This window comes from Athene cunicularia, assembly GCF_003259725.1.
Source record: "Athene cunicularia isolate RWA chromosome 11 unlocalized genomic scaffold, athCun1 chr11_part2, whole genome shotgun sequence".
Taxonomy (NCBI): domain Eukaryota; kingdom Metazoa; phylum Chordata; class Aves; order Strigiformes; family Strigidae; genus Athene; species Athene cunicularia.
Genome location: NW_020799114.1, coordinates 148,267 through 161,538, shown reverse-complemented (window position 1 = coordinate 161,538; position 13,272 = coordinate 148,267). Strand labels below are relative to the sequence as shown.

Below are 13,272 nucleotides of genomic sequence, written 5' to 3'. Positions count from 1 at the left end.
GTGTCCAGGAGAGATGAGACATTTGACTAAAGATTTTTCATTGAAATGCCCTACCTGTGAGGCTCTTCTTTTAGAACCAGGCTGCTAGGTTAAAGCCAGGCTGCTAGGTTAAAACCTCTTTTGATTGTTTATGCTAAAATTAATTTTGGTAAGGGTATAGTGAGTTTGAACTGGAAATGGGTCAGACCAAAGCAGAACTGGTAGACAGCTTCCCACCACCTCAGTGGGTTGTTTACTGCTTTCCCCTTTGGTTTTTGTATCTACCACTGTCTTGATTTTTATCTAGACATTAAGGTATTTGATTTATGGCATTGTCTTTCATTATTTTATAGCAAGACTGAGATTTTTGATACAGAAAAGCAAGCGCCTTTGTGAAGCACATACTTGCTATACATGCCGCTTTGTATAGCTGCCAAAAATTTGTTAAAGGAAGGAAGCAAAAAACCAACCCGTTTAGTAGCATGTGCTATCTGTTCCTTCATCTGCATGTTGCCATAGCTGCTTGATGTTACAACCAGAATACTGTCTCCTGCTCTTCTGCACGTTGTGCGCGTTTGATTACTCACCACTCGTTTCCCCAGCTCTCCCGTCACACAATACCCAGCTCCCCTTGCCTCCCAAACCAGGAACTGTTATTTTTTTACTTTCTTCAACACTGAGTCCTGGATGCTGTGGCGACATGAGTACTGTATAGTCTGACAGAAAAGTAGTGTAGATACAGCTTTTAGAGACTGCTGTGGTCACCATGTGGAGCTGTGTTGTCTTGTTCTTAGTGTGGGGTTGGTGGCTGGCCTCGTGAATAGCAGCTGCTGTCAGGTGGTTTAACTTCTTATTGACGCCTTTTTGCAACTTCCTTAGGCACATGAATAGTTGGGATTGCTAAACAAAATGCCTCTGTGGATTATTTTCAAAGTGTGCAAGTGGTGGTGTTTGTGGTTTTCAATCAGAGGATATTTTAACATAGGTTTTTGTATACCGTTTGGTTTGTAAATGCAGAAGCTAAAGCCTGTCCAAGAATATGTTTAAACTGGGACCCACAGAGTCACTTCATTTGAGGTTCCTTCCTGCATGCAAGTTCCAAAATACAACGTTTTGTCTTTACTTAGAAGTTCTAATGGGATTCTGTGTGGTCTTCTCGGCTCAATCCTTAGATACTTGATAGTTTTAACCAAGTTTTTTACCTTTATAATTGAGGATTCTAAGTAGAAGTAGTAGCAAACCCTGTGGTACATACACTCAGAGCTGCTATTGCTCCAAAGTCATGCTCCTTCAGAACAGCTGAGAATCTGGAGAGTTCTGGGTCATGTGTGCAGCTGGTTAGATGACTGTAGATATAGATGCTTTTTTTCTTGTATGTTCGGGTTCCCTGTGTTCATGCTGATCGGCCCTTTTTTGTTCTCCTTTACAGTGACCTTAATCACAGCACGCAATATGTGCAGGGGCTGGCACTCTGCACTCTCGGCTGCATGGGCTCCTCAGAAATGTGCAGAGACCTTGCAGGAGAGGTGGAAAAGCTCCTCAAAACTTCTAACTCCTATCTTAGGAAGAAGGTACTTCAGGGAACTTTTGAATACTTTTGTAATGGATTAAAATTTAAGATTGGTCCAATACCTGCTAATTCTTGGATACTAGATGGCTTGGGTCACATGGGCTGAATGTTATCCCGGTGTGCAAGACTGGTCAGAACTGCCTGCCTGTCTGTATCAGGAGTGTGTGTAAGCCTCTAAAAGTCAAGTCTCCAGCAGGTGAGGCAGTTGCCTCTGTTTTCATACTCTCTACCTTAAGGTTGCTGATGGTAATGTTAATGCTGGCCTGTTCAGAGACATTAACCCCAAACTCTAGTCATCAGTTTATTTCTGTATCTCCTCAGATAACTTCAGATACCTGAAGATTTGAACCCATTTGATCCCTTCTGTTGATAATTGACAGTAGTGTGTGAGATAGAAAGGTTAAGGCCTTGAAACAGACAATTATAAATTATCTCATTCTATAGCAAGTGTGCTGTAGCATCTGTAAAGTGTAATCACCCTTGTTCTTTTAAATTTATTCCATTGGTAACTCTTGGAAAGGGTGGGAAGAGGTAAGATTTAGGAAGAGATGCACTGTTACTTCTTTCTCTAGTGCTGGATCTAGAGAGAGATTGGAGAGAAAGAAGTGCTAAGAGGTACTGCTGTATTCTGGGAAGAGGCTCTCCAGTGCACTTGGCTCTCTAAGTGTCTCCTGTTGCTTCTGCACCCTAGATATAGGCAGGGTTTTTTTTCAGTATACTTTTGTTTCTCATAGGACTTGTCACCTGCAGGAGGAAGTTATTTTGTGGGGAAGGAGATGATACTCAAGGGAAAGAAAATGAGCCATAATTTGACATAAATTTATTTATTTGCTTCCAATGCATTATCCCCTCCCTAGCAACAGGAAGAGAGACTGAAGTAGCCCTATTAAAGGCTGAGCTGCTTTGCAGTTAATATCGCTTCTGAAGTGAATAATGTCAAAATGAACCAGTGCTAGTGGGAGTATTACTTTGTTAGCTCAGTGCTTCCCCCCCTGTGGTAGTTTTATTGAACTCTTCTCTGTGATGCTGTTTAGTATCACTTGCAGTGGAGAGATGGAAAAATGTGCTGTAGACTTTCCAGGCCTTTGTGTATCATGAAGTTTGTGCTAGGTCCCACTGTGCTGGGTGTTCTCACAACGTGTGTGGCTGTCATTACAGCATGTACTAATGGAGCTGTTTTCCTGTGCAGGCAGCATTGTGTGCTGTTCACGTCATTAGAAAGGTGCCTGAACTCATGGAGATGTTCCTGCCAGCCACCAAAAACTTGCTGAATGAGAAGAACCACGGTAATACCCGAGACTGTACTTAGCAAGGCTATGACATTCCTTACAGGATGGTGCACTTGCTACCTAAGCCTTTTGTTTGGAAAGAACTTTTGAGGTGTATTTGTACAATTTGTTTTTTCCCGTTTCTATGCAGTGAAAGCAAATGTCATTCAGAAGAAAGGGATGTGTATGACTCTGCTAGTCAGCAGGAGTTGTACATGGCATAGGTGACAAAAGGAACTCTTTTACTTTTTTGATACAATTCAAAGTGGGTGGAATGGGAAAGTTTGTGATTTTTATCCAATACACTGCTTAAGTGCAATTTTTAGGGTTTTATTTTGTCTTCTGGTAGCATAGCACTATAGGATTCTCTGAAATCATTTTATCAGGCATTCCCAGGACTGAGATACCTACATTGTTGTCAGGAAAGAGTTTCTTCAGTGCTGTTTTTCATCAGAACTACATCCTAAAACAGATTCTCACTTCAATGATCTCACAGCTGACTATATATTTAGTATGCAGGTTTCAGCTGACAGAGTCCAGTTTCTCTTTTCCTTTGGCCTTTAGTTGCAGCTTTAAGACACAAGCACACTTCTGTCTGTTTTCCCATGGGCACAGCTGCAAGCACAAATACATTTTTGGGTAGATATACTGGATTCAAGAAGGAATACTTTTTTTCATGATTTACTGCTGTTTCCTTAGGATCTTTCTCACATGTCTGGAGCCAATAAAAATATGTTAAATGTAGATTCCTTTTTTCTTCCACTCCTCCTCACCTTTAGGTGTTCTTCACACATCAGTTGTCCTCCTCACAGAGATGTGTGAGAGAAGCCCAGACATGCTTGCACACTTCAGAAAGGTAAGTGTGAAGTGATAATATTGCAGAGTTAATATTCATGGGTTTGTGATGGGTTGAGGGCTTTTGGGTGTGGTGGATTTTTTTTTACAGATGTGTCCTCTTAGTTTCCCTAGTGAAAGCTGTGTGCCCGTCTTTCAGAAAAATTCTTACAACTATTTGGGTGAAGAATTTAATGGAACTGTCTGCTTGTTATCAAATTAAAAAAAACCCCAAACATTAAATTTGGGAATTTTGCATGTATCTAGCCCTAATCCCCTTCAATAAGTGGGTAAGTTACAAAACAGTCTTAAGACTGTGCAGTATGAAACTCATCCTGAAGTTAGTGTTCTCTTTGATGTTCCCTTAGGATTTTTTCCACTCTTCATAGCTAATTGTATAGTGACATTGGAATCGCAAATGTGTCAGAGGCAAAGGTGAAACGGAGGCTTAGACCAACAGCTGAATGCCTTAACCACAGCCACACAATTTTATACACTCAGGTCAAAAATAACCCGTGAAAGTTCTAGTTCTGTAGATACTTCATCTCTGATAAATGCTGTATTACATCATTTTCCATTTTAGTTTAAGGGTTTGAGTGTCAAGGTCACTCTTCCTCCTCTGGTTAGGAATGTTTGCTTCTCCTCCCGTCCCCACCACAAAATTCCTTATGCTTTTTGCCATAATTTGGTGTGCAGTATGAAACCCCTAATGATACAGACAGGCCAAGGAAGAGCAGTGAACTGGGCATGCAGATAACTAAGCACCTGGAACACTTTTCAGTGGAGCAAACAGCCAGTTCTGTTCTACCAGTTTCATTCGGTTTCTTGTCTTTGACCAAGAAGTCACGATGCCAGCCGGTGCAGTTCTCAGATGCCCTTCTGTTGGTAACCTTCCATATGGCAGTGAGACAGGACATCCTTTGGTGCGTCTTAGTGTTTTGGCATGCGTCTTCCCTTTCCCTGATTGTATGTGTCAAAGTAGAAATGAAAGTGGGACTAGGGTCATCTTGAAGGTAGCCATCCCTGCTACTAATTGCTCAATTAAGATGATTGTCCTGGGAAAAGAGAGAAGAGTGGAGTCCTCAGAACTTAGGTACTAGGTACATTCTTTTCTAGCTATCTTATAGTTGTTTATGCTGTGGATGGTATAACATTGATCTGTCCTTAATGCCTGCTTCATCTGTTTTGTCCCTTTTGTCTGTTTGGAATCCTGCTGTGTGTTAGAATGAAAAGGTAAGAGTTAACTCTTCTAGATGGTGCATGCTTGCATTGAATCTGTAGATGTTTGTCTCTTGTGAGGCCGTGCCTCTTAATGCCACATTTGTGATTGATGCCACACGCTTAGATCAACTGTACTTGTCTAATGCTTTTTGTGTGCTGGTCTGGTCTTGTCACTAAACCTTTATACCCATGGCAGCCCTGAATCTCAGTTGTGGCCTTTTTCAAACATGAGCCTGCTTTCCTCAAGCTCTCACTCATTTGAGAAGTACTTCAGGGAATTTTTTTTGTGCAAACTGTAGCCCCAGCCTTTCTTCTTATCGCAAACAGGGCTTTGTGTTTTGTCTGAATCATGGGGCAACCTCGGGCGATGCCCAAAAGGGAGCAGGAGGGACAGTTCCTTAGCCACCTGTAAGTGGTCTTACTGTGCTGCACATAGCTACTGAGTACAGCTGCATTGGTGATATTTTTCATGGGTGTAATTTGACTACAGAAGTGGGGGGTGGCCCTCAACCGATCTCCATGGCTGTAATGTTTTCCTTTGTTTGTTCTGTCCTCAGTTGTGATAACTCTTGCATGTTAGAAGGTAAATAAAATGCTAATCAGGGTTCCAGGAATGCTCCATTATCTTATCTGTTACTCTGTCTTGAGGGAAGATGTTGCAGCACCCTTTGGTTTCCTCTTTAAGACAGATTGTAGGAAATTCATGGTTCCTTTTGTTTGTGTGTTTTATGAAATGCGTGTTTTCAGAGGAGTATGTAATTCCTGAAGAGCCAAGGTAGGAATAAAAATAAAGATGTTGGGCTGGTTTTCTTCTTGCACTGTATCACAAACGTATAGGACTTCAGTCCAGGGAACTTTTAGTTTGCCCACAGGCAGCTGTTGTGCTCTGTAAGTCACACTGTGCTTTTGGCAGCTTCTGCTACTATCTGTCCTGAATCTGAAGCACCATCTTGGTTTGATATTATCAGAAGTGGCAACCTTGCAATAAGCAATCTCTGATCTGGTAAAAGTTTAATGTGAATGCAATCCCTGGCTCCTAGTAGGCATACGTGAACGCAGGGTCAGCCTGTCTCAAGGACAGGAAAATTTGTTAAAGGTGGATTCGTTGGGAAGGGTTTTGTAGAGAAGTTTTTGATAAACTAATTGTCATGCATGGAGTTGAGATAAGGAATCCTGCTTTCCTGGTGCTAGCCATGCTTCAGGAATGAAGAATCCACTTAGTGTAGCCACCATAACACCTCTGTAGTTTGTCACATCTCCAGCCAGTGTCTGGATTATTTTAATAATACCAGCACTGAGAGGGATAGAAGAAACTTCCTATGGAAGGAATAAAGCTTGTAGAGGTCCACATCTGTCATCTACCAGGAGTGGTTTTTATCTTACAGTTTACTGATAAAGAGTCCAGTTTCTTTTTCAACCTTAAGGTTTTTCATAGAATGTGTTGGGAGCAAGCTTCCATTTCATCCCCGAGACTGTTAGACTGTTTTGTTACTCATAGCTGCTATGAATTTTGTTAAAGCTTGTTTGCTTTACTGATTGGCTTATTTGCCACGTTTTACCTTAAACCATTTACTTGCTTGGCATGTGTGAGATAGTACAGAAAAATTCTATTATGGTTCTTCAGAGTTGCCCTGATGGAGCCCATCGCTAGAGCCTAAGATGGAGGGAGTTGAACCAGACTTTTGCAGATAGGTAGCATTTCTTCAAAGCTGTGTACAAGTCTTGAAAGGTAACTTATTCCTGTGAGTAGATGTCTACTGGGAGACCAGTGCCATCAACATCTGAGAAATCTGAACTGTTTCTGAAAGTTTTTTAACACATACAGTTGGAAAGAAACTTTAAAATATGAACAGTGTAAGTTGATATGATTTTGTGCTCCCATATCTGGCATAGTGGCGGTGCTTCCATCAGCATTCCTGACATTATGCAGAACCCTTCTAACAGCACTAAAACAAAGAATTTGGTCAGTTTAGTGTTGCTGCTCTTGTGGGAAAGTCTGAGGTTAAGAGGAGGAGAACAGACCCTGGAGCTGCTTGCAGGGAAGTAGTAGTCTAACAATAGATCCCTGGGGGAAGGTTGAAGGGAAATCCATTCTCTGCCCTGTTTGGAAACTCTTGCAGAGGAAGCAGATCACAAAGCCTTTCTAGAAGCTAAGTTGGACAGAGTGTCAAACTTGAAGGAGTTCTTAATAATTTACTCTAATCATAGCAGTTACAGTTCTTGAAAAGATCAGAAATCTTGGCTATGCTGGTGCTTCCATGAAGATGTATGCTAAAAGTGAGTCAGGAGCTACTGTGATGCCCCCAGGTGAAATCCTGGAATTACACCATTTTGATAGTCCCAGCATGTTCCCTTTCCATGAAGAGAGGAGTTTAAGTTGGTGTTTCCTCTCAGGTCTCAACCACCAAGCTCTGGTATATTTAGTACTTCAAAGATACAATATGGTTCTCAGGTTCCAGCTTAACTCTTTCTAGTTGTGTCCTAGCTAAGCTGTAGGTATTCGTACAGCATCAGGCCTAGGTGTGCAGGTTGAGCCCTGCAGAAGAATCCATAGACTGCTTGCTTTCAAATACCAGATTTGTTCTTGGACCTGTACTTCAAAACTGGGGTTGGGGGAGGAACAGCACCCTAATAAGACAACTCTCTTCTTCACAGCTTGTTCCCCAATTAGTTCGTATTCTGAAGAACCTTATCATGTCTGGATATTCACCAGAGCATGATGTGTCTGGGATCAGTGACCCCTTTTTGCAGGTAAGAACTGATGCAAACAGTGATTGATACCTAATTCTGGTACTATTTTGAGACTTAGGTGTGATGAAGTGGTTACCTCAGGGCAGCTCTGTTGATTTTAAGATTTTGTGTCTGTTAGAGCTGATTGTGCAAATGCTCTTCACCTACCTTAGAGAAGGACACTTGTCTTGAAGAGCAGTCGTAGTGCCTTATCCTGTGGGAAGTTGTGACAGAAGGGAGAAGCAGCAACATGTTGGTCTTGCAAGGCTGTACCTGGTGGCTAGTGCGGAAACAGTTCTGCCTAATGGGAAGATAATGAGCAGGTCATAAGCCTGTTCTTGTTGGTTAGGGTCTTACTAAGGATAAGCATTTTGCTTAGGAATGGAAATGAGCAGCTTGTTTTGCTTCTTTGCCACTCCTCAGGACGTGTACTGGGCGTTTCATGGCCCCCGTGTAAAACACTGCTATCTGCTGAGCTTTGCTCTGTTTTGTCAAATAGGTACGAATCCTGCGGCTACTAAGAATTTTAGGACGAAATGATGATGATTCTAGTGAAGCAATGAATGATATACTTGCACAGGTAAGGTCTGCAAGGTTGATGAGCAGCTTAAACTTTCTCTTTTGATTTCTTAATCATTTGAGTTCAGCAGTGCTGGTGAGGGTACAGCTGCTTGCTGTGCTGGGTTGAATTTTGCTGCCAGACATGTGTTGACAGGTGTGGTGCTTGTTTTCTCAGGATTGGTTGGTTTCACTGCCTGTTCAGCACAAAGGGGACCTGTTTCGGACGAGCTGGAGTTGCTTATTTTGTTTCTTTTCTCCAGGTTGCCACTAATACAGAAACAAGTAAAAACGTGGGAAATGCCATTCTCTATGAAACTGTGCTGACTATTATGGACATAAAATCTGAGAGCGGACTGAGAGTAAGTTGCCTTTGCTATGGCCTTTTGTTTGTTTCTAGACTTGTATTAGAGTAATTTGTGTAGAGGACATGAAGCAAGGTTGTTTTGCTCAAACATACCTCTGCAGTTCGCTCTAGATAAGACTAGCTTCTTCAGAAAGTGGTGTTTGGTTTGCTGGGGTTTTTTTAATAACAAAAATAAAAAAGCAAAACTTCCTGTAGACTGTGTTCCCTGGAGTGCAGAGAGAGTCTGTGCTGTGCTTATCTGAGCTTATCCTCTGTTTAGGCAGCTTCTAGAGTTCTTTGTTATGCTTTTAGCCAAGAACTGCAATGGTAGCTTTGACATGTTGCCTTTAAAATCATCTGGAAACAGTGAAGATGACCAGTGGCTTTTCTGTGATCACTGACTTTCCCTAACTCTTTCTGCAGGTGTTAGCCATTAATATCCTAGGCCGTTTCTTATTAAACAACGACAAAAATATTAGGTAAGTTGTATGAAGTGTGTTTTGGCAACACCCGGTTTAAAATGTGTGAGAAGCAATTACACAAAGATTATACTGAAGTAGAGCTTTCCAGGAGACCGAACTGGGAAGTACTGTTGTTGGGGTCAGTCTGACTGTCTAGCTTGCTTCATTCTTGGTGCGTTCTTTTCTCTGTGAAAATCTTCTCTTGGCCCTGCCCTTCTTTAGTTGATGAGTCTAGGTGTATGATCTAATTCTTGACTAGATTAAGAAATCACATGTTAAGAGTTTTTTCCAATAACCTGTGAATCTCCTGTCTTACCCCAGCTGGTCTGTGGTGATACTCAAATCAGATTTGACATTTGGCAACAACACAGACTGTGTGTTGTTGGCAACAAGGAAGTTTTGTTGTGCTTTGATCACTACAGATCTGGACACAGGATTACTGCAGCTGCTAGAATTAAGTCCCATCTCTAAGTATTCTGTTTGCAAAACATGGTTGAGGTAGAAGACTCTAGCCTTGGGAATTGCAACTTGTGCTGGTTCGAGTATGATCTGTGGAGGGCTAATCTTTAATTGCCTTGTCTTTTCAAAAATCTTTGTGAAGACTGGACAACGGACATGAGCCAGAAATTGGGACAAGTGCTTGTCCAGGCATGTTACAGTCTAGTAGGTAACTCACTGCTGAAGTCAGGCCAGGCAGTCCTCTGGAAGATTTCTGTTCATTACTGAGTACAAGAAAACCTTGTTCTGTTGTAAAATAGGACTATTTTGGGCGTAGGGGGTGGGGGTGTGAGTGTCTCTGCACAGCAATTAAATGCCTACTGTCAACTGTTTATTACCATATGTCCTTATTGCAGATACGTAGCTTTGACGTCGTTGTTGAAAACTGTGCAGACAGACCATAATGCAGTACAGCGGCATAGAAGCACGATAGTGGACTGCCTGAAGGATCTGGATGTCTCCATTAAAAGGTAATTGAAGTATCAGTGAAGTAGACTCCCAAGGTTGACAGCCTGTGGGAAGTGAGCAGGGCATCGGGGAAAATGACAGTAATCCTGGAACTGTGGGACTAGTATTAATGCATAGTATGGTTCATACTTCAAAGAAGGTAATGAAGATGTGCAGCCACCTTCTTTAGGAAGCTGCTTTTACATTTTATGCATCTTGGATTGGAGAAAAAAGATTTTTCTGTTTGACTGAATTTTTCCAAAGCGGAGTCTCTGTGGAGGTCAGATTGTGTGCTCGCAACAGGATGGAAAGCCCCCGTAAAGCACGATCTTCGTCAGAGCTACTCTGACATGCTGCTTTTCTTTCCCAGACAAACAGGCAGTGCCCTGTTGTCTTGAAACGGTGTTAAGCCATCTACATAATGTGTTCCAGATTAAATTTGCTTATACAGTGGTAGAATTCAGACTTAAATTGAATTGTTCAAATCATTTGCTTACAAACCATGTCCTATTGTGCATTCTCGCTGTTCATTTGTCATGTAAATAGCAGTATGTTGCTGCTTCTCTGGACAGTGGGAGAGCTTGCAACCTTACTTCTTGTTAGAGGAAGACTTTTTTTCTAATACTCAGTCTAAACTTCTTCCTCTATTTCTTCTTGTTACTTCAGTTATGTTCCCTTTACTCATGATACTAACTTTTTCCTGTTTCTGTCAGACGCTCACCGATACTCTTGAATTGTTTGATCTCACTTTTACCCAACCTATATGGAATGATGCTCTTCTAAACTGTGTTTTTCAGCCTGTCAATTGCTTGCACTTTTTCAGAACTCTTTCTCATCATTATTGTTTCTATAACTGGTGGTCTGAGCTTAGTGCAGCACATGACATGTTGGTGTTGGGGACAGTTGCATCCCTGATGCATCTTGTGGAATCTGTCTGCTGCAGGCTAGAATTTCACTAAGCATTCATCGCACCGTGAATATACTTTCAAAATTGCTCAACCTCTTTCTTTCATCTTGTCAAATTGATTAGATACACCATAGATACTCATTCTAATAGTCATTCTTCATATTTATGCCCATCTTTGATTCAGATCTAGGTTTTTAACTGCTCAGTGTAGTATGTACAGAATAGGAAGGAAACTGGATCTGTCTTGCTTGTGAAACTTAGTTTTAACAGTTATGTAATGGGTATCATGTAATCTATCCCAAAACACAAATCAGTTCCTTACATGCTGAGCAAGTCAGGCTGCTGTTGCTGGTCAGTGCCCCAGCCAGCATGAGGCTGGGTTGTGGAATAGCAGTGCCCCATCTAGGTTTCGGATAGAAGGCAACAAAAGCATTTTATTGGTGCCTGCTAGGAAAATCTAGATATGCTACAAACATCTGAGCTTCATGTCTGAGTGCAGTTGGAGGATGAAGCCTTTGAGTGATCCATCGGCAGAGCATGATGTTGCCGTGCTGACACTCGTGCTGCTGACAATGCACTGTCTTCATTGAAGCAATATATTGTCTGGGCATTGGAGTCCCCAGGCAGCAAGGTTCAGGGGCTGGGATGTGAGGAACAGACACAATACCTGGTTTTGGTTATCTGAAGCATGGCCTGTTCTCATCATTTTTTAACCATTACGGTGTGTCTTTGGTCCATGTAGTATAATTCAGAATGGCTTTGCCATTTAATTTAAGTCTCTTTGATTGCTTTATATGATCAAACTACATGATTAGGAACTCATGACAGAAACGAGGCATGTAATGTGATTAAAGGTAAGCAATAAGTATTGGGATAAATGCCTGGTGTGAAGATTGCAGAGTACCTCTGTGCACTGCAGTATTGATGTATCTGCTTGTAATGTGACTGGAAAGTTAAATGTAAACATGGAAAACTTGTAACCCAGAAGGGTTAGGTGTAAGCAGTTGAGAACCAATTGAAGAGATGAAAACAACTAATGATGCTACAGGTCTTCAGCCAGCCACAGATCTAGATGATAAAAGGTAACAATTTAGTTATGTATTTCCACCTAGTTCTGAAGACACCTTTGTGTCTTCCAGGCCCCTGGGTATTAGTGGAGTAAAAAGCAAAATAACACATTTGCAGTTCACAATTCTCTAGAAATCCTTCTTATTACAATAACAACTAGGAAGATGCTGAGAAGCAGTGCTGTCTAGATGCTTTCTGATTCTTGAGAACAAATAGTGTGTTCTTAATACCATTAGACTGGGTAGTGTACCTGGTCTAAGTTGTCGATGTTTCATGAACACTGGGAAAATACTGAGTGATCAGAAAAAATAACTGTGTCCGTGTAGTGGTAGGTTATCAGGCTTGGTGCTGGAGCAAGACAGAATCAGTGGGACTGTTCGTGTGTCTGCTGCTGGCCAGTATATGAAGGTATGACAGTGTAACTCATGCATCTCAACATTATGATTTTAATGCAAATTGCTGGAGTTAAACAGACATAGAAGTCTGATCAACTTGAAGAAATTATATCTCACAAAATTGACTTTAGGCCTTTTGGCGTAATTTTGGATGTAATCTGTTGTACAAGCAATACAAAATCACTGTATGCATGAAGTAGTTCAGCAACTATCCAGGTGATTTCAAAAGATCACTGAAATTAGGGAGGAAGTTCATGATGTGCTATGAGTATCTTGTCTTCTAGTAGGCTATCTCAGTGGCAGGCAGAGAATAAAGTTCCTGATAGTATGAAGAGGACACAACTTGGAGGTTTGGATTCTGGATTACACCAAATGCTCAATCTTAAAGAATATTCAGGGTTGTTCAGTGAGGCTGTTCTAATGCGATGTTTTCATGCATTTTAATGTAACTAATTGCCACTGTTGTACAGAAATTAATCACATCTGAAGAATAGTCTTCAAAAAATGTCAGAAGAATGGGAGAGCTGTGCTAGAATTAACCACAGAAGCTTCAAGCAGAAGGGCTAAGGACTAGCCTCTGACCTCTTGCTGTATACAGCAAGGAATGGCAAAGAGCCAGTACTCTGTCCAGGTGTGGTGTAACTTGGAGTGGGGAACAATGGATTCTGAGAAGAGCACCAGGGTAATTTTGGGCCCAAAGCATAGCAGTTATTAGTTTAAATTTCTACTGTATTTGAATCTCTTAATACATGGAGATCGAACCATGTCTCTTCCAGATCCCTGAGGCTGGAGAGGGGTGGTGTAGCCTGGATTACTTACTGCAGTGGTGTCTCAGAAATGAGCAACATGCAGTTACAAATGCTTGGACAGTCAGACCTTAATGCTGATGTATCTGGTTGCTGGAAGATATTTCTAGCCTTTAGGCCATCTGGATAGATGTTTTGAGAGCACCCTACACCCCCACTCACCTTTAGGTTTTTTTTTTTGGGG

At 41.5% G+C, this 13,272-nt stretch overlaps 1 protein-coding gene and 1 non-coding gene across 4 annotated transcripts in view; both read left to right on the top strand.

Moving 5' to 3' along the window:
- The window catches only part of AP1G1 (adaptor related protein complex 1 subunit gamma 1), a 46,296-nt gene that overhangs the window by 16,451 nt on the left and 16,573 nt on the right, over positions 1–13,272 (top strand). For 2 of the 3 annotated variants that reach the window (XM_026857090.1, XM_026857087.1), the window contains exons 4-12: positions 1,409–1,550; positions 2,739–2,835; positions 3,597–3,673; positions 4,876–4,884; positions 7,528–7,623; positions 8,102–8,182; positions 8,424–8,522; positions 8,930–8,985; positions 9,822–9,935. In XM_026857090.1, coding sequence (XP_026712891.1) covers positions 1,409–1,550; positions 2,739–2,835; positions 3,597–3,673; positions 4,876–4,884; positions 7,528–7,623; positions 8,102–8,182; positions 8,424–8,522; positions 8,930–8,985; positions 9,822–9,935 — 771 coding nt within the window. The remainder of the gene's footprint in view (positions 1–1,408; positions 1,551–2,738; positions 2,836–3,596; positions 3,674–4,875; positions 4,885–7,527; positions 7,624–8,101; positions 8,183–8,423; positions 8,523–8,929; positions 8,986–9,821; positions 9,936–13,272) is intronic. The other variant, XM_026857088.1, reaches the window with a different exon arrangement.
- On the top strand, positions 11,312–11,398 carry LOC113484650. The gene has a single exon (XR_003399255.1). It is a non-coding gene; the product is annotated as a small nucleolar RNA SNORD71 (small nucleolar RNA).